At 44.3% G+C, this 21,032-nt stretch overlaps 1 protein-coding gene across 1 annotated transcript in view; it reads right to left on the reverse strand.

The window, feature by feature from the left end:
- ADAMTSL3 (ADAMTS like 3) overlaps nt 1–21,032 on the reverse strand; it is a 378,645-nt gene that overhangs the window by 62,816 nt on the left and 294,797 nt on the right. The window contains exon 7 of the mRNA XM_060259735.1: nt 9,680–9,754. Within this exon, the coding sequence (XP_060115718.1) occupies nt 9,680–9,754 (75 nt within the window). The remainder of the gene's footprint in view (nt 1–9,679; nt 9,755–21,032) is intronic.

Genomic DNA, 21,032 nt, shown 5'->3' on the forward strand with positions numbered 1-21,032 from the left:
TAGAGCCACTGAAGCAGAGCAGGCAGCAGGGCAGGAGGGAGGGGATGTGTGCCTGCACAGAAGACAGTCAGTGAACAGCAGTTACAGCACATCTTCTGTGCAGTCCCACATGGGGATTCTTCCAAGCTATGCACCAGGTGGCAAGGCACACTCTTCTCACTTAAACAATGAATGAAGCACTGCCTTGCCCATTTGCACTTTTTTTGAAATTTCCCTCTGAAAAAAAAGTGGGTCAATCTGGAGAGCTGCCAGATCACTCACCCTCATGCCTGAGATGATGGCCACTAGAAAACATGTTTTAATGGAAAGCTCTGGCAATGAACAAGTCACAAGGGGTTCAAACGGTTTGAACATCAACTGTGTTAGGACTACTGATAAAGATCATTGGAGTAGCAATGGCTCTTGGGGTGGACAAAAATGTGACAGCCCAGTAGGCACAAATAAGTGATGACTGGGGCTGCACACTTACAGAAAAGTCTGGGTGCTGAATTAGACCAAAGGTAAGTACAGTGTATTGGAACACTCTGTCCCCACATGAAGACCTTAAGAACTTTTGGTAATTAGGATGAAAAGAAACATGAAAACAGACATCTTTCATATCAATGACAATGAACCAACAATTAACTTTTAATAAGTGTAAAACTGAGGGCTCTGGAGACCAAGTCCTATGAGGAAAGGTTGACGGAGCTGGGAATGTTTAGCCTGGAGAGGAGGCGGCTGAGAGGTGATATGATCACCATCTTCAAGTACCTGAAAGGCTGTGATATAGAGGATGGTGTGGAATTGTTTTCTGCAGCTCCAGAAGGTGGGACCAGAACCAGTGGGTTGAAATTAAATCAAAAATGTTTCTGGCTCAACATTAGGAAGAACTTCCTGGCAGAGCGATTCCTCAGTGGAACAGGCTTCCTCAGGAGGTGGTGGGCTCTCCTTCCTTGGAGGTTTTTAAACAGAGGCTAGATGGCCATCTGACAGCAATGAAGATCCTGTGAATTTAGGGGGAGGTGTTTGTGAGTTTCCTGCATTGTGCAGGAGGTTGGACTAGATGACCCTGGAGTTCCCTTCCAACTCTATGATTCTATGACTGAATGGACACCATGAACTCCAGGCAAACAAGACTGAGAGCAGACCTGTTGAGATATAGATCCAGACAGAGGAGTGGGTCACATTGATTCTGCCAACACTGAAATGGTCACCTTCTTAGGAGCCAACTTAGAAGTCAGCTCAGATCTGAGGGTCTTCCCCCACACAGATGCCTTGAGTTGAGATGCTCTGTCTCCTCAGTCTTTTGTGATGAAGTGCTTGCAAGTGGACACATTATGCCCTTCCTCCAGACAGAACAGACAAAGGTCATGTTTGTCAGTCTGGTTCATTTTTGCTTCACATAGGGAGCATTTTTTTAATAAGGCCTTCTGAGCCATTGTAGTTTACTCAGGGACCAATGCTGTCTGGATGATCCAGACAAATATCTCACTCTCTCTCAACATGCTGAAGAATCTAAGTCCTTCTCCTTTGGTGGCAAAAGAGGAATTGGGGGTAGAGGGGGTGCTGCTGCCCAACAGGAGCACATATCCTAGGGCAGGAAAAACCTTTGGGTCCAGCACACAGCAACACCTATAGGCTCTTAGCAGGCCTGCTCATGTGCAGCCCCCATGTGGGACTGCACAGAAGATCCATGATGAATGAACTGTTTCCCAATTCTTTAAAGATCCTGATTAAATAAAGTAGTTAAAACATTTTACTGGGTTTTTAACTGCCCCGATCCCCAAGAATGATGGCTAGTCAGCACCTGGCAGCTTCATACCCATTGTTCAGGAGATGGGATAGCCAAAGCAGTGAAGAGGCAAACATAGAAGCTGTGGCTCTGCCTACAGGATGATGGGAAGCCAGCTCTCACTTAGACAAGACCCAGATATCTTACAGGAGGCTGGAACTAACACAGAGAAGTGTTAATGCATGGGTTAGCAGGAAAGACTGAGGATTCTTCAGCTATGAGCTAAGAGGCAGAGCGCAGCTAGGGACTAACAGCGGTGCTTATGCCTATAACTTCTTTCCCTCTAAGTATGATGTCCCTGATGGCCAAGGAGGATGCCACATCACCAGCAGTCCAAGCAGAGATTTGGGGAAAGGAACAAAAATCAGAAAATGCTTTAAAAACACAATGGAGGCCACTTTTGTGTATTGGCAAGAACTTACATAGTGATGGCATCAAATTTTTAATTATCAGTATAACTAAGGAGCATCCTAAAAGAACAATGAAGGGCTATATATGCAGTTGCATTCAGGCAGGTTTAACTTCCCCTGTGTACCTACATCCATAGAGATGACACCTGAACCAGGCCTGTGATTCTATGGACCAAGAAATACAGATGTGTTCATGAAAGTCACAATCCATTGATGGAACATCATCAGTGAATGCTGGTGAAGAAATTAGGCCTACTGTCTGAAACAATTCTCTGCTAGCAGCCCTGAACAGGCAGCCTAAATTCTAGCAAGGAGCCCTAAACTTCACTTCTGTGTTTTCCCAAGAGATACCATCTCACAAAGAGTTACAGATTTATTCTGCAGACTACTTGTAAAGCTTCGCTCCAGTATTATTCTCACCTGCTTTGAGACACTACCTATCAATCACAGATTCCCTATGGAATGAAAACACAGTGCCCTGTGTATAATATTTTAGAGCCATAGTTTCAAAGAGTTAAGAAACACTCTAACTAGCAGCCCTCTGGAAGGATCTGCAAGAGCCAGTGCAGGTGTGTTCAGCAACTGATAGCCTAGAAAGACTATTTAATTCAGGTGAGTTCCAAAGGCTGAAAAGTAAGTGTATGGATGTAAATGGAAGGGTTGGGGGAGACCATCAGACACAGATATGTGCCAAGGTGGGGTGCCTTGTTATAGTTAGTGCAATTGTATCTGAAGGTTACCTCATCCAACTTCAACTGCAAGTTATGTTTGACTAGCTACATGAGAAACATACTGGCCTTTTAGCACTCACAATTTGGTTTCTGTGGTTGGAGCAGCAGTATTTGTTTATTTATTTAAAAAAATTAAATGCCACCTTTCCATCCAGTTAGTAGGACCCTCAAAGCAGGAAACAAGTAAAATAACAAAAATTTTAAAAAGTGTGTGTATAAACACACACACAAAGAGCAATTAAAAACAAGAAGAATGGACAGTTAGGGCAGGGGTCCCCAATGTTTTTGAGCCTGTGGGCATCTATAAAATTCTGACACAGGGTGGTGCACACAGCCATAAAATGGCCACTATGGGAAGTGGAGTCCACCACACACAAACACAGAGTGGGAGAGAGCGGGGGAAAGAGAGAGAGAGCACCCAAGTGCCTGCCAGCCAGGCAGGAGTCTCCTTTGGCCCCACCCATTTCTAAAAACAAAAAACTAGGCAGGTGCCAAGAAACATGTCTTCCATTCAAACAAAGGAACATTTGGATCATGAAAAACCTACCAGATAAAACAGAAAATGAGGGTTGGATGAGACAGTTTCAGGAAAGGGCATCTTAAAAACCAGCACATGCAGTAAGCATCAGAACTAGGGATGGGCACAAACTGCATTTTTGCAATCATTTCAGTTCATAACTGAACCATGAACCAATACAAACTGGGAGGTTGGTTTGCAAACTGAACGGGTTCATGGTGGTTCATGACCCCTACTTTCCACTCCCTGCTCAGAGCCATTTATCCCCCTGCTCTCTATGAAATGCCATTATGCTGCCATAAAATTCATGGAAGTTCATGGAGGCTCTTCAGTTTGTGAACTTCAGTTTTGGCCAGCAGGTCGACTCAGATTCCTACTCGGGTCTATTCAGTGCGATTGACTTCTACAATGTGCTTAGACTGCACTCTAAGCTGTGAATTGATCAGGTGGCCTTTTGCAAGTCTCTCAGTTTCAGCTGGCCAAAATTTGTCACAAGCTTATGTTCGTGATCCTATTCATGCCCAACCCTAATCAGAAACAACAGCTAATGGAAGTCTGTTTTAAAAACTGGTACTAAATTGACACTACATGAATAGTACTTATTTATTTACAGAATTAAAACCCCACCTTTCTGCCTGCATCAGGGCCACCAAGCCAGCCAACACATTAAAAACATAATAAAAAGTTTAAAATTAAGGAAAAATACATAATTAAAACAATTAAAAACAATAGCACATACAAAAACAGTAAAACAACAATTAAAACACAAGGCAGGAAGAATACTCCCAGAATACCAGATGAAACAAAAAAGCCTTCACCTGCTGGAAGAAAAAAGTAACAGAGGGGAACAGATGACTCTCTCTGGGGAAGGAGGTCCAGAGTAGGGGTGTGCATTCGGTTCAGCCAAACCGCATAGACCACCGAATCACCCCTGATTCGGAAGTATACGGTACGTATACTTCCGATTCCATTTTCAGGCCATTAAACGGGAGCTGTATATGGCTCCCCGTATAATTCCGTATAGATATTCGGAAGTATACGGAAGTCAATGGAAAAGGCGGGAAAGGAGCTTCTGCAGCCTTAGGGGAGCTGCTTGCTTCCTTTCCCGCCTTTGGAAGCCTTTTCCAGCCTCCCCCATAGCCTCCCTGGGATCAGGGGGGGGGAGGGGGACAGGAGCCCCAGAAGCCAATCCAATCCATATGCATGCTCTGAAGGGCTTTTGTGTAGCTGATGGCTGGGCTAATCCCTCAGCCATCAGCTACATTGTTGTTCTTTTTTTTACTTGGGTATCCAAGTAAACAGTGTTCTCTGGCCAATCACAGTGCAGTGCTATTTTTTGAAACTGCTCTGTGTAGGGTCAGAGTCTGCCTGGCTGGACTCCATTCCATTGCTGTTGTGTTTTGTGTTGGTGTGAGAGAGAGATTGTGCTGTGCTGGCCCTTGGCCTCAGCTGCTGCTGCTGCTCTCTTTCAGCCTTTCCTGACCTGCCTTGAGAAGAGAAGACGTCTAAGGTAAGACAGTTTTGGGGTTCTTGTTTTTATTTTAGTTAGTAAAAGGACTTTTTAAGACTCAGAGTCCCTTTACTTATCCAGATTTGGGTGGGTGAGTACTGGGTAGCTTATTTGGGGTTAGTGGGTTCTGCTAGGGGTGGGGGCCTGCGGTGGGGTGGGTTTGCCAATTTGCCAGTATTTTACTTTAGTGAGAGGACTTTTAAAAGTGTAGTGTCCTTTTACTTTTCTTGATTTGGGTGGCCTGGATTTCTTGGAGTTAGAGTGAAGGGGGTATTTTTTGGGGGGAGGGGTTGGTAAAGTTCCTGTATTGTTAAAAGTTAATTTTTTTACTGTTTTAAAAGGATTCTGTGTTTGACTTGTTGCTGCTGTGTTGTGCTGCTGTTGTTCCTTTTCTCTTCTGGTTCTGGAGGGGGCACTGTTTGGCCTAATTTTCATTGTTTAAAAGGTCACTTTTTTAACAGTTGAGTTTCTTGGCCTTCTTCTGTTGTCCCTTTTCCTGGTTCTGGTTTGGGGGGGGGGGGAAGCTGGCACCTGGGTGAGAGGCCCAGAACCAGCAGGCTTGTTGTGCTTGGCCAGCTCTCCCCGTGTTGTTTGGGGAAGGGCTGGAGAGCTGGCATCTGGGTTTGCTGCAGCCAGGTCTGCAGAGCAGACCTTGAGCAGATTGTGTTTTGTGTGGCAGTGACATTGGCAACTGGGTTTATATTGGTTCCAGGCCTGCAGGGTTCATAGAGTAGATAGAGGGATGTAATGCATTTGGGTCCTATAGCGATTATCTGGTGTGAAGTTAGGTTTGGCTTTGGGTGTCCCAGGAATTGGACCCCCTAGTCCCATGTTTTTTTGGCCTTGTGGGTTTTGTGTGGGACAGTGCCCTGAAGCTGCACAGCAGTTTTGGGGGCTCTCCTCAAAACCTCTTGCTCCCCAGAGCCATTTTTCCCATGACAATTACAGTGAAGAAGTGGCTCTAATTGGCTTTTTTTTCTCACCATTGGGAGCAGTGTTTCTTTTGGGGTGCCCACTAATGGGTGCAGTCTTTTTGGGCCAGGGGGGTTTCATGATGGGGAGTCCCCTGAAGCTGCCCTGCAGTTTTGGGGCCTCTCCCTCAAACCCCCCTCTGGCCAGAGCCACTTTCCCCACAGCAATTATAGTGGAGGAAGTGGCTAATTGGGCTTTCACCATCATTGGTGGCAATGGGCCTTTTGGGGAGCCCAAAGACAGGGACCCCCTAGCCCAATCTTTTTGGAACTTGGGGGTTTTATAGGGAAGAGTTCCCTGCAGTTTTGGGGGCTCTCCCTCATACCCCCTGCCCCCCAGTAGCCTCTAATTATGCCCTACATTGACATTGATTTCAATGGCCCATAGGGTATAATGGTGGGATAGGGGCACCCTCATTGGGTGCCCTTGGAATGGGACCCCCTGGCCCAATCTTTTTGGAACTTGGAGGGTTTGTAGGGGAGAGTCCCTTAAAGGTCCCCTGCAAATTTGGGGGCTCTCCCTCAAATCCCCTCCCCTCCAGGTGGCTTCCAATATACCCTATTTTGCCATTGATTTCAATGGTCATAGGGTATAATGGGGCCATATATTCGGAAATAGCCGCGCATCTACCGTATATGCAGCTATTCCGAGTACAGTAATAGGAAATATATGGTATTCCGTATCTTTTTGGCCCCGTGTGTTTCCGAATCCGTGTAATTCCATTTTTTTTTGCACACCGCTAGTCCAGAGTTCTGCTTTCGAGCAGGTCTCTGAAGTAGAGGCATATAAATGCCTTAAATAAAAGCATCAGCGTGTTGTCGGGGGGCTTGGGGAATGTTGCTCCAGCCAGAAAACCAACCTGCACTGAAATTCTTAAACTTTTCTACCACTCCTCTCATTGCACAGATAACTCCCAGAAACAGTCTCCCTTAAAACACACCTTGGCTTACAGGTTGTTATGTGACTTGATGTAGCCGCACTGGGTCCAGCTTGGCTTATCATAATTCATCCCCCTTAAACTGTAAAAACATGTGTTGCCTCTAAATACTTGTAAAGGACAAAAACAGCACCCGTGTGTATGGCTAAATATTAAAAATGCATGCTAACGCAAGACTCTGTAATTTTTTTTTAAAAAGTCAAAAATTCAGCATCTCACAGTGCCTTCCAGCTAGACTCCGTAAGTTCATGAACTTGGTTATCTAGCATTAGCCACTTGTAAAAATATTAGCTTCTGGTTTTGTTGTTTCTACAGCAGGGGATTATTTTCAGAGGACTCTGGCTTATTTTGGATTCTAAAGCCCTTAACAAAACAGCTTCTGGAAAGCCTATAATGTATTCTAACACCCCTTTTCTTCCACCTCTTTTAAAAAATGCTCTCTCTAGACCACTTCAAATGCCAAATGAAGGGAAAATGACAACAATGAATTGCCTTATCCAATTGCTCAAGAAAACTTGAATCTTTAAAAAGCAAAAGGAGTGTGAAAGCTCATGGATTTGAACTGTCGAAAGAGGTGGCTCTCATGAAGAAGAAGAAGATATTGGATTTATATCCCGCCCTCCACTCCGAAGAGTCTCAGAGCGGCTCACAATCTCCTTTACCTTCCTCCCCCACAACAGACACCCTGTGAAGTGGGTGGGGCTGGAGAGGGCTCTCACAGTAGCTGCCCTTTTAAGGACAACCTCTGCTAGGACTATGGCTGACCCAAGGCCATGCTAGCAGGTGCAAGTGAAGGAGTGGGGAATCAAACCCGGTTCTCCCAGATAAGAGTCCACACACTTAACCACTACACCAAATTGGCTCATGGTGTTTGTGCACAAAAGACATGCTCTAACAGCCAAGTAACAGAAGCAGCTCAGAAGAAACAGAAAGGAACCCAGGCTAATTGGCTTACAGGTGGCCCTTCTCAAGGGAGGAAGCACAGCTCTCCAGGAAGGAAGGCTTGCTGGGGAGAGGACATGGCTGTTACTAGGACGGTCAGTTTACAATTTGTGGGGGGGGGGGTTCAAAAACTGGTGGGTACACTGGTGGGTATGGGAGGAGCCCTCTGGTTAGTCAGGGGAAGTCGGAGGCAAGATGGAATTGGGGCAAAGCTGAGAGACTTGCAAAAGGCTACCTGATCAATTCACAACTTACAGTGCAGTCTAAGCACATTCTGGAGTCAGTCCTAATGAAAAGACTCGAGTAGGATTCTGAGTAGACCTGCTCAGGATCGCTCTCCATGGTGAGACTCACAGCTTCATACTCAGTTCAGATGCTGAAGCTGAACAACTGGGGGAAAACTACCACTCGCACACCTGGCTCATCATTTCCAGAAGTGTCTTGCTGCTAGCCAATGAAAGAACACAATGCTGGATGAGATACATCTTTGGTTTGAGTAACACACATGCTTAGGTTGACTATTACATCCTTCTTAAATGAGGAAGACATAAATCATAATTAAGGCTTAAATTAAACATTATGGAAGACACATGGCAGCCACTGAAAACGTAAGTGTCAAGAGTGCCTCTTGCCATGAAATAAATCTCAGGGTTATTATGTGACTTGATTCAGCCTCACTGGGTCCAGCTTGGCTTATCATAATTGCATTCCTGCGTACTTTGGCCTGTTACGTCTGTACCTTACAAAGTAATCACTTCTGCTCTGGGAAAGAGAGCATGATGGTACCAAGCTCATCCTGTGTTATCTGACTCTCAGAGAATGTTCTTTCATTTCCTCCTTGCTAATGCTAATAGGAATGTTTGTAGGGGGAATGGTAGGGGACTGCAATTGGTAGATTTTGGCACTTAGCATTTTGAATGTATAATGGATGGACCCAAGTCTATATCTGGGGGAAACTGAGGCCTTGAGCCTCAGTTTCAGCAAGAGGAATCTTGCTCTGCACCTGCCTATTATCATGCAATAAACTTACTCTGCAAAATCCTGAGAAGTGTCTGTTAATGAGGTCTAGGCAGCACTTGACACAAAGTCCTGCATCTCTGCCGCTCTCTTCAGGGCCGTGCCAAGAGGGTCTCTTGTCATTGTTTATTGTATTGCAGAAATGCTCTGTAGTTACCTGGGGCCTTGCTTAAGCTTACACTGCTTCTGCCTGCCATCACTATCTCTTTCAGTATCAAGCACAAGTATCATTCTACCTAGTCTATGAGGGAGCCAAGGACAGATGTCTGGTTCTCGGTGATTATGTCTGCACCTGCTCACTGGACATGGGAATGTGACTGGGGCGGAGGGATCACTTGCTTGGTGCCTATTGCTTTGAAATGCAATGATTAACCAGAAGGTTTTTGCAAGAAGCATCTTGCCCTGAAGTCTCAGTATTTCAATAAAACTCTTAAATGACCACAGAGTGTGTTGATAGCTGAAAGACTGGGGACTTGACAGGCAGCAGCTAATAAATACATGATGCATGACACCACCATCCTGCTCCACCCCAAGCATAAACCTATGAAGAAGAGCATGAGTAGATAAATTTGCAGAACAACTATGGGGGTTGGACTAGATGACCCTGGAGGTCCCTTCCAGCTTTATGATTCTATGTCATGGCATATATTTTCTATGACTAGATGTTACCAGAAAAGATATTAGAGAAGACGCAGGGCTGTCAGTTTTCAGCAGCAGCCATGCACCTCTTGCAGCATCTGACCTCTCACATTAGTAATCAGGCACTGATCAAAGACATTTTGGCTATGCTTAAAACACCCAAAGCATGGAATTCCTCAGAGGGAATGTTTCTGTCCTAACACTCCGCGAATAATGCATAAAGGTGTTCATACCCAGGTGTACTGGTCCCTTCATGGTAATTCTTGCACTGCGACTCCCATGGGGTACAGCAATCACCGTTTCCTCCCCTAGGAAAATTAAAGGAATTGTTTTAGGAATTACATCACATTAGGGAACCATCACATTACCTATCTAAATAACAAAAAAGACCTTCTCAAAGTATGGTTCAGAAAATATTTAAGAGCTTCTACCTTTAAAAAAAAAAGCATTTGAAGTTATAAGCCACATTCAGCCTTGTAAATCCTTCTGACCACTGGAAAATAATTTGCTATTAACAAGTTGCGTGTTAGACATTCAATTTATATTTTGTGGCCCTAGTTTTATTTCCTAATCACTGAATAAACTTAAAAGGTCACACCATGAAGGATATCTTTGGAAAAACCCTCCGCAGCTTGGTTTCACCCACATGTCGTTTTATACAGCAGGTCATGGCTTTAATATGCAGTAAGATCTGCAGGAAACAAATCAACTACCAAACATTAAATCAACCCTAAACTGCTACAGACTAGCAATGTGCAAATTCACACACACACACACACACACACACACTGTGCCTGCAATGTATTATAAACACTCATTGTTCTAATTAAATTGGCTTATAAACCAAACCAGCTAAGCATGGACTAACCTAAAACTAATTATAGAGTACAATTGATATGTTCAGTGGGCTTTGCACACATTCCTTACAACAGCCATAGAAGTCAGGACAGGGGGTTGGACTAGATGGCCTGTATGGCCCCTTCCAACTCTGTGATCACATGATTCCATTTCTCTCCAGGTTGTGGATGCATGAGGTTGAGAAAAAGTGGGGAATTTATAGCTGTCATTATTAATGGGGAGGGGCCATGTCTCAGTGGTAGAACATCTGCTAGAAGAAGAAGATGATATTGGATTTATGTCCTGCCTTATACTCTAAATCTCAGAGTGGTCACAATACCCTTTACCTCACCTCCTTCCCCACAACAGACACCCTATGAGGTAGGTGGGTCTGAGAGAGCTCTTACAGCAGCTGCCCTTTCAAGGACAACTCTTGCTAGAGCGATCGATGGCTGACCCAAGGCCATTCCAGCAGGTGCAACTGGAGGAGTGGGGAATCAAACCCAGTTCCCCCAGATACGAGTCCGCACACTTAACCACTACACCAAACTGGCTCTCATGCAGAATGTTCCAGGTTCAATCTCTGACATCTCCAGTGAAAAAAAAGAAGGCAGCAGGTATATGAAAGACCTCTGCCTGAAACCCTGGAGAGTACAGATAGTCTGAGCGGACAATATGGACCATGGCAGACCAATAGTCTGATTCAGTATAAAGCAGCTTCACGTGTGTTCATGTGTTGTGTGTATTCATGACATCTCAGCTCAAGGCTCAAGCTGTGAGGGACACCATCATATCCAGTTTTATATTTAATATTTTATCTTTTGGTCTTGTTTATTCACTTGGACCCCACTTTTCTCCCCAATGGAGATCCAAAGCAGCTTACAATATTGTTTTTACTTCCTCCATTTTATTCTCTCAACAGGCCCAAACTCACCCAGTGAACTTTCATGGCCAAGTGGGGATTCAAACCTGAGTTTCCCAGATTCTAGTCTGAATGCTGTAACCATTACATCCCCCTGCTTAGATAGATGCATGCCCTTCAACAACAACAATAATAATTACAGAGTTTTTCCCCATAGAAGATTTATGCTTGCTATGAATATGAATATACTGGAGTGGTTTGGCACTTAGGAGATTTATGGACAACTTTTCAATCCCTATATGCTGAAGGTTGACTGAAATGTCCTGACCAGCTAACAAGTGATGTCGGAGGCAGTCTGAGTGTCCTATACAAGAGTTCAGATTTAACAATAACTAAGAAGAAACTCTGCACAAGCACTTTATTGAACTGATTGAGTCTATTTACATGAATTCATTCTATATTGCTGGACTAATCTTTTGCATGAATCTGCTATTGACTCTGAAAAATATTGTGAATTATATATTTTGGAAATAGTTAAAAAGTTTTGCTAGTAATCTGACCATGGTTTATTTTTGTATGTTGCTCCCCAAAGAAAAGGCTGAGAATCTTATAGCATTTGGTACCTCAGTTGCAAGAAGGGTGTTGGAAGCCTCTCTTGTTCTGCCTTACCTTAGGTGAAAAAACAGAAGGGACAACAAGCTTTTGAAGTCTATTTCTTAAAGGAGAAAAGAATAAAGTAGAAGTGCAGTAACACCTTTAAGACCAACAAAGTTTTATTCAGAATGTAAGCTTTCGTATGCATGCATACTTCATCTGACAATGGCATGGGGTACAGTGAGTAGAGCTACTTATAGGTGATGGGCAGTGGTTAAGAATGCATAGTGGTACGAAGTTAGAATCCAATGGCAAAATAGTGAAATTAACACACTGAAAGAACATTTGGCCTGGATAGCATTTGTGTGGGAAACCAATAAAACATTAACATGTCAGAATGGGAGTATGAGGCAATGAATGTTGTCTGTTTATTGCTAGCAAGTCTGGGTAAAAGTGAAGACATGTCTTTCTCAGAGGTGTTCCTGTCTACCTAACTTCTGATATAAGGTAATGTCTATGCGTCCATTGTGTATTTTTATAGAGGTGTCCAGAAAATGTATTTCTTGCATAGACTCGTTCATTGTCAGGTTTATGGTAGCGTGAAAGTCACTGAATGCCTGGTGGAAAGTTTTTTGTATTGACATACTCAAATAAGGGATACTGGCTTATTACATATACTAAACCCATCTTCCACTATATTTTAATGTATTTTTTTTAATAAGAGCCCCATGGTACAGAGTGGTAAAGCTGCAGTACTGCAGTCCAAGCTCTCTGCTCATGACGTGAGTTCAATCCCGGCAGTGTCAAGCATCGGTATTTCGAATAAAGAAGTAGTTGTTGGATACAAAGACTCATTTTATTGATAATCCATTGTTGGCTCAAGGTAAGATACTTTGAGAGTGATACAGAGTCTCATACAGCATAATGTTTTAAGGAATACTTCAAAGGCAATAGAAAAGATAGCTTCAAGTCATAACATGCATATGTGAATTGCTACAGATATTCAAAAATACTACCAGCTGCTATCATGCGGTTACAACTTCCCCGGTTCTCATATATTCCTGCCTCTATTGATAAGCGGCATGAATGGGAATGATTTGGGGGAGGCGCCTCCTTTCTTTCTATCATCAAAGTTACTTGCATTCCTACATTTTCTACCCAGAGGTGCAAAAGGAAAAGAAAGGCGAGAAAAAGGGAGGGGGAGTTGCTTTGAAATGCAACTCTGGGAAAGAGAAGATTTTAGAACAGAGAGAGAGAGGAACTGGATTCCAATAATGGTATTGATCTAATACACAGAAATAGCATGCTTGACATACTGGCCCCCCCTAAGACTTTTTCCAGGGTTTCTTTGAATGTAACTTGTAAAATTTCTTTATCAAATTTGCTGCTCTCATGTTTGAAGCCTCCACCCACTCATTGTGACTTGGTGGGAAATGTTTCCATCTAATTAAAAAGTACAGCACCCCTCTTTTTAAATTGGCATCTAGGATTTCCTGAACTTCATGGTGACTCTGAATCCCAATCTGGATAGGTTGTGAAGCTTGTGGTCGAGGGTGCCAAGATGTAGCTCCAGGATCCTGGCGTAATAGGCTGCAATGAAAGACAAGATGGATTTTACTAAACATTTTTGGTAGTTCTAGTTCCACAGTAACTTTATTGATGACTCTCTTTATTTTGAACGGGCCCAGGAATTTGTAAGCTAGTTTCTTCGAAGGCTGTGACATTGGTAAATTCTTAGTTGATAGGAAAACGGTCTCCCCTACTTTGAAGTCCCATACTGGAACATGATTTTTATCATAATGTCTTTTGTAAATGTCCTTAGCCGTTTCCAAGTTCTCCTGTATTACTTTCCACACTTTTCCTAAGTTTCCCCACCAATGTTCAAAGGATGAGGGTAATTCTGGGGCATCTCCCCCTGGTAACAGGGGGAAAGGTTTTCCTTCATAACCATTCACTACTCTTTGTCTTTGTGGACACTGTTGTTATATCCATACTCCACAAATGGCAACAAATCTACCCAATTGGATTGTTGGTAATTTACATAACACCGTAAGTACTGTTTAGAAGAGCATTCACTCTCTCCGTTTGTCCGTCGGTCTGAGGGTGGTATGCTGAGCTCAGGCCTTGCTCCATGCCTGTTAACTTACAAAACTCCTGCCAGAAGTTGGCAACGAACAGTAGTTCTCTGTCTCTAATTATCTTATCAGGGAAGGAGTGTAACTTAACTATGTGTTGGAAAAACAGGTAGGCGAGCTTTTTTGCATTGGGTAGTTGCAGACACGGGGTGAAATGGGCTTGTTTCAAGAACATATCCACTACCACCAATATCACAGTTTTCCCTTGAGACATTGGGAGTTCTACAATAAAGTCCATCAAGACTACTGTCCACGGTCTCCCTGCGGTTTCTAAGGGTTGTAATAATCCTGGGGGTTTTCCTCCCCTTTTCTTAGCCATTATGCACACTGGGCAGGTGGCCACATAACTCAAGATATCTTTTTTCATATGGGGCCACCAAAACTGTCGGTTTACCAAATGTAAAGTTTTCACATAACCAAAGTGCCCTGAAAGTTTATTACTGTGACAAAATTGTAGCACTTCTTTCCGTAGGCTTTCCGGTACATAGAGTTTCCCTTCTCGGTACCAGAATCCTCTTTCTCCCTTGATAACCCCATCTGGTTTATTATCTCCCTCTTTTTCCACCACAGTGATCAGTCTTTCTCCTCCCCACTTCTCTTCCATATTTCCTTTTTTTGCTTTAGATCTAGTAGTGACTGCCCCCACTAGATGATTGGGCGATATAACAGAGTCAATGACTTCTTCCCTTTGACTATTGTGTTGAGGGAGTCAAGACAAAGCATCTGTTAAAAAGTTTTTGGATTCTGGAATATGTTTTAAGGTGAAATCAAATTTGGCAAAAAATCCCGCCCACCGAATTTGTTTTTCAGTCAGTTTCCGGCATCCCGTGAGTGCCTCTAAGTTTTTATGATCTGTCCAAATTTCAAACGGGGCTTGAGCTCCCTCTAGCCAAGACCTCCAGGTTTTTAATGCAAACGTCACTGCAAATGCCTCTTTATCCCACACGGACAAATTCTGCTGCTCCTGGGAAAAATTTTTAGAAATGTATGCACAGGGCCTTAGCCTCCCTTCATCATCTGATTGCATTAAAATGGCTCCTACGGCGAAATCGGTGGCGTCACATTGGACCACAAAGGGCCGTAGCTCATCGGGGTGACTAAGAATGGGTTCACTGGTTAATAGTCTTTTGAGTTTATTAAACGCCTCCTGACATTTAGCTGTCCATTCTAGTTTTGCCCCTGGTCTCTTTGCCTCTGGGTCCTTCCCTTTTGTTTTAAGGAGATCCGTCAATGGTAACATGGTGTGCGCAAATCCCTGAATGAAATTACGGTAAAAATTTGCGAAACCGAGGAATGACTGGAGCTGTTTACGTGTCCTCGGGGGTTCCCAATCTAGTACTGCTTGTATCTTGGCGGGGTCCATCGCTAACCCCTTCCCAGACACCCTGTACCCTAAGTAATCGAGTTCGGTTTTGTGGAACTCACACTTAGACAATTTGGCATATAGTTTATACTCGTACAGGGTGTTGAGTACTTCCCATACAAATTTCACATGAGATTGTAAATCTTTGGAATAAATAATTATATCATCTGGGTACACTACGACTCCTTTATACAAGTATTTCCTCAGTACTCCATTTATGAAATTCATAAAAACTCCTGGAGCCCTTTGCAATTCAAATGGCATTACTAAGTACTCAAACTGTCCCATGGGAGTATTAAAGGCAGTTTTCCACTCATCTCCTTCTTTTATGTGCACTCTAAAGTAAGCATCTCACAAATCTAATTTGGTAAAGATCTTCCCTTCAGATACTGTGCCTAATAGGTCTTTAATCAGAGGTATGGGGTAGGCATTCGAGGTAGAAATCCCATCGATCCCTCGAAAATCTGTGCAAAGTCTAAGCCCCCCATCCTTCTTCTTTCTAAACAATACTAAGGCGGTTGCCAGTCTGATGGAACCCCTCTTTAAGTTTTTATCTAAAAACTTCCGTAATTTGGCCTTCTCTGCCCATCCCATGGAATATAGTTTAGCCTTAGGGAGTTCTTGCCCCGGGATCAGTTCTATAGCACAGTCGGTATTCTGGTGGTGGTGGTGGGGGAGTTTGTTTGCTTCCTCTTCGCTAAACACCCTTTTTAAATCCTTATACTCCTAGGGGATGGAGCGCACTTCTTCTACTGTTAGACATAGTCTTTCATTTCTGGGGGATGGCTCCACTCCCCAAGTCTTGTCCCATTGGTGGCGTTTGCATTTACTATCGCTAAAGTCTATAATCTGGTCTCCCCATTTAATGTCTGGTTCATGCTTCGCCAACCAACCCACTCCTAATACCATGTCAAAAGATGCGGAAGGGGCTATTACAAAGAGTTCGGTATCCCAGTGGTTTTCTATGCCCACCAGCACTGCTTGAGTTTGATCAACACATGGTTCCCGTTTCAGTACTGTCCCATCCATCTGCTCAAATTGTATGGGTTGTGGTAAGGGGATCTTGGGGAGACCCAAAGCTTTCACTAACTTGGGTGTAATTATTTCTCTGATGCATCCCGAATCAATCTTGCCCCGTACATGTACAAATCTCTTTAGCTTCAAGTTCAGTAAAGTCAATGGGACAAAAAATAAAGATCCAGTTATTCTCACCCTTAATGGTGCTGTTCATTCTACGAACTGCTGCTCAGCAGCTCTCAGTGCAGGTCGTTCCTGTTTCCTGCTGGCTTGTCCTCCCAGGACATCTCACTCAGCTCATCGATGATGATGGTTTCTTTATCTAGCGAAGTGGCGGCCACAGTGCTCCCTTTTGCCGATTTTTTAGGACGAGTGGTAGTCTTTTGATGTGCTGGGCTTCGGGGTAAGGGGGCCCTCAAGGTCGTTCCGGGCAGTTAGCAGCCAGGCAGTTTAGATCCCCAAACCGAAAACAACTTCATGGGATAGCCGGCTTGTTGATCCCCCCAGGGGGACTCACTTTCTTCCCTTCAGGTTTTGCCCCAGACCGAGACTCACATCCCCCCTTCCCCCCTTGCTGCTGTTGACGTTGCAGGGCCACTCTTTTCATGTTGGTTTCAACTTTGCCTGCTAACTGCACCCATCCCACCAGTGTGGTGGGGGCAGGCTTGTTGTAGAGCTCTATTCAGCATGCTAGCATTTAGGCCCCTCTGGAACTGCTCTATCTTCATCAATTCATTCGAACCCCGGACTTTAGACATGTTTGCACGAAACTCGGCGGCATACTCACACACTGATTTCAACCCTTGGTGCATGTCTCATAGTGTTGTTAGTGCTCGAGTTTCCTGGAGTGGGTCTTCGTACTGCGTGAGTGAAGCTTGGAGGAAAGCGGCCACTGTATCTAATTCAGGGCTTCTGGTCTCGTACAGACTCACGTACCATCGTTTGGTGGCCCCTTTCAGCATCGACCCCAGGTAATCTACTCGACTGAATTCATCAGGAAAGGTATTCCCCCAAAAAGTTTATGTAATTGGCTTGGATCGAGAAGTATTCCACTTCTTCGGGGTCCCCGTCGAACGTCACGTCTAGCTCTCATCCCCAAACATAGTCTCTAGGGACCTGCAGCGGCGCCATTGGTGGTTGAATTGGGGCCGGCAGTGGTGGTGCAGCTGGCTTTTTCACAATGGGGGGTATTGGTACTCCCCTCGGGTCGGCGGGTCTCAGTACCCGATCGAGCTGCCTTCTAATTTCTTGTGCCATGAAAGTGGCATTGGCCTGAATCTCATCCCTCAAGACCCTCGCCATGTCAGCCATCTCATTTCTCACCGTCTGGAGTATTTCTCAATCATCAGGTTCGACCTCTTCCCCCTCTCCATCAGGGCCTGGTTGCTCTGGATTTTCACCTTCCTCCCCCTCATCAGGTTGAGGTTCTTCTCTCTCCCCGCCGACAACTGGCCGAGTGCTTTCGCGAGTGCTTTCCTGGCTGCTCTCCTCAATCATTACTCTTACTCTACAGGAGTGTCGCGTCAGGATGGCCTCCCTCCGAGCTGGTGCCTCTTCCATCATGGTAGTGGAAGTTTGCGGTTCTGAGTTTTGGGGAGTGATGAGAAGATGCTGCACATGCAGAGGGGACACTCTCCCTGCAACCCGTCAAGCATCTAGTATATGCCATGGGGGGGGTCCACACCTCAATCTCGTCCTCTCTGCTCTCGCTTCGTTCTCTCTCCAGAGGGTTCGGGAGTTCACTGTTATCTGGAGCTCTCTCCACCATTCAGTCAAAAAGTTGCCAGTTCAGTTGAATTCCAAAAGGATCACTCTCAAAATGTCAAGCATCGGTATTTCGAATAAACAAGCAGCTGTTGGATACAAAGACTCGTTTTATTGATAATCCGTTGTTGGCTCAAGGTAGGATACCTTGAGAGTGATACAGAGTCTCACACAGCATAGTGTTTTAAGGGATACTTCAAAGGCAATAGAAAAGAGAGCTTCAAGTCATAACATACATATGTGAATTGCTACAGATATTCAAAAATACTACCAGCTGCTATCATGCGGTTACAACTTCCCTGGTTCTTATACATTCCTGCCTCTCTTGATAAGCGGCATGAATGGGAATGATTTGGGGGAGGCGCCTCCTTTCTTTCTATCATCAAAGTTACTTGCATTCCTACATTTTCTACCCAGAGGTGCAAAAGGAAAAGAAAGGCGAGAAAAAAGGAGGGGGAGCTGCTTTGAAATGCAACTCTGGGAAAGAGGAAATTTTAGAACAGAAAAAGAGAGAAATTGGATTCCAATAATAGTATTGATCTAATACACAGAAATAGCATGCTTGACAGGCAGAAGCTGGGTTCAGGTAGCTGGCTCAAGGTTGACTCAGCCTTTCATCTTTCCGAGGTACATGAGTACCCAGCTTGCTGGTGGGGGGGGGGTGGAATGTAGATGACTGGGGTAAGCAATGGCAAACCACCCCATAAAAAGTCTGCTGTGAAAATGTCGTGATGCGATGTCACCCCAGAGTCGAAAATGACTGGTGCTTGCACAGGGGGAAATGTTTACCTTTTTTTTTTCTAATGGCAAACTAGAATGTTGTTTATAATGTATGTTACATGTTAAAAAGTAAATCAGGTAGATAGGAACACCTCTGAGAAAGACATGTCCTCAGTTTAACCCAGACTTGCTAGCAATAGAGCAATTAACGGATATTTAGAAGAAGATGATATTGGATTTATACCCCACCCTCCACTCCAAAGAGTCTCAGAGCAGCTTACAATCTCCTTTACCTTCTTCCCCCACAACAGACACCCTGTGAGGTGGGTGGGGCTGGAGAGGGCTCTCACAGCAGCTGCCCTTTCAAGGACAACCTCTGCCAGAGCTATGGCTGCCCCAAGGCAAGTGGAGGAGTGGGGAATCAAACCCGGTTCTCCCAGATAAGAGTCCGTACACTTAACCACTACACCAAACTGGCTCATTGCCTCATTCTCCCATTCTGACATGTTAATGTTTTATTGGTTTCCCACACAAATTCTATCCAGACCAAATGTTCTTTCAATGTGTTAATTTCACTATTTTGCCACTGGGTTCTAACTTTGTACCACTTTGCATTCTTAACCATGGCCCACCAACTATAAGTAGCTCTGCTCACTGTACCCCATTCCATTGTCTGCATATGAAAGTTTACATTCTGAATAAAACGTTGTGGGTCTCAAAGGTGCTACTGGACTCCTGCTTTGTTCTACTGCTTCAGACCAACATGGTTGCCCACCTGGATCTATCTACTTGGAGAAAATAATTTTTTTTGGGGGGGGGGTTTGAGATTCCAGAGCAGTTTGGAGTTAGCTTGACATGGGAAACACAACATTTTATTCTTGCAGACTCAAGGCCCCTTTGCCATGAAAAGTCATTTGTTCACTTGAAAGCAGGGAAGTTCAACATCCAACCCATGAAAATACCAGCCCTTGTTTTCAAACTTGTATGCGTGTGCTAAAGTGACTCTCTGAATTTCAGTCTTTGTTATTATCCTATTATAAAATAAAATCAATTAAATGTAATCCAGTGAATCTTTTAAGTGAGAAATTAAGTGCTTACATGCAATTTACATCATTCAGCAGGACTTGAGCAAGCTTAAGTTTCTGGACAGTAGCCAGAGGGTCTGGATTCCAGGGACCCACCACACTTCAACCCCACGGCCTTGAGGTTAATGCCCAATCAGTTTCAGACCTGGGTCCAGTGTTCCCTCTAAGCTGAGTTCATGTGAGCTAGCTCACAGGGTTTTCTTTAGCCTTCAGCTCATGTATTTTCTCTTGGCTCAGAAAGGATGGCAAACTAATTTATGCAGCAACCAAATCACTCACTCACAACTTTAAGGCCAGTAGCTCACAGAGTACAATATTTGGCTCAAAAGACTCCACTGCTTAGAGGGAGCTTTGCCTGGGTCCTACTGAAGTTTTGAGGTACTGAACAATGGTAAGTTTTTAGTATGTAGGTGGTTTTTTAACTGTGGTCGGACTTGCCTGTCCCGCATTGGTCTTGTCAGCCACCAGCGAGCCTGCAGCAGACGTGGACTACTGCAACTTTCTTAAATCTTCGTTCGCGAAGTCAAGCCGAGAGAGAGGGTTTTTTAAATTCTGAGTAATATATATATTTTTTTAAGTCTGAGGCACCATCATAATTGGACACTCTGAGATTCTCACTGTTAACGCTCTTATGCATTTTGAGTTAGAACTGACCCCCAAAGGATGTAAGAATATAAGAACATAAGAGAAGCCATGTTGGATCAGGCCAATGGCCCTTCCAGTCCAACACTCTGTGTCACACAGTGGTCAATATATGTGTATGTGTATACATATATCCCGTGCATATACATATATGTATATGTATAAACACACCTCTCTCTCTCTCTCTCTCGGCTTGGCTTCGCGAACGAAGATTTAAGAAGGGTGCAATAGTCCACGTTTGCTGCAGGCTCGCTGGTGGCTGACAAGACCAATGCGGGACAGGCAGGTCCGGCCACAGTGGCTGCAGGGAAAAGTCTGATTTGGGGTTGGTGCTGTAGCAGTGCGATTCTTCCTCAATCTCCTTTTGTCCTCAAGACCAGCTATGCGTGCGTTCTCAAAGGAAGAGACAGCCTGGTGGATGGTGTGCCTCCATGCTTTGCGATCTGAGGCTAGGTCAGACCACTGGTGATGGTTGATGTGACAGGTGCTAAGGGATTTCTTCAAGGAGTCCTTGTACCTCTTCTTTGGTGCCCCTCTATTTCGATGGCCGGTGGAGAGTTGGGAAGG

Source organism: Heteronotia binoei, chromosome 19, assembly GCF_032191835.1.
Source record: "Heteronotia binoei isolate CCM8104 ecotype False Entrance Well chromosome 19, APGP_CSIRO_Hbin_v1, whole genome shotgun sequence".
In the NCBI taxonomy this organism is placed as follows: Eukaryota; Metazoa; Chordata; class Lepidosauria; order Squamata; family Gekkonidae; genus Heteronotia; species Heteronotia binoei.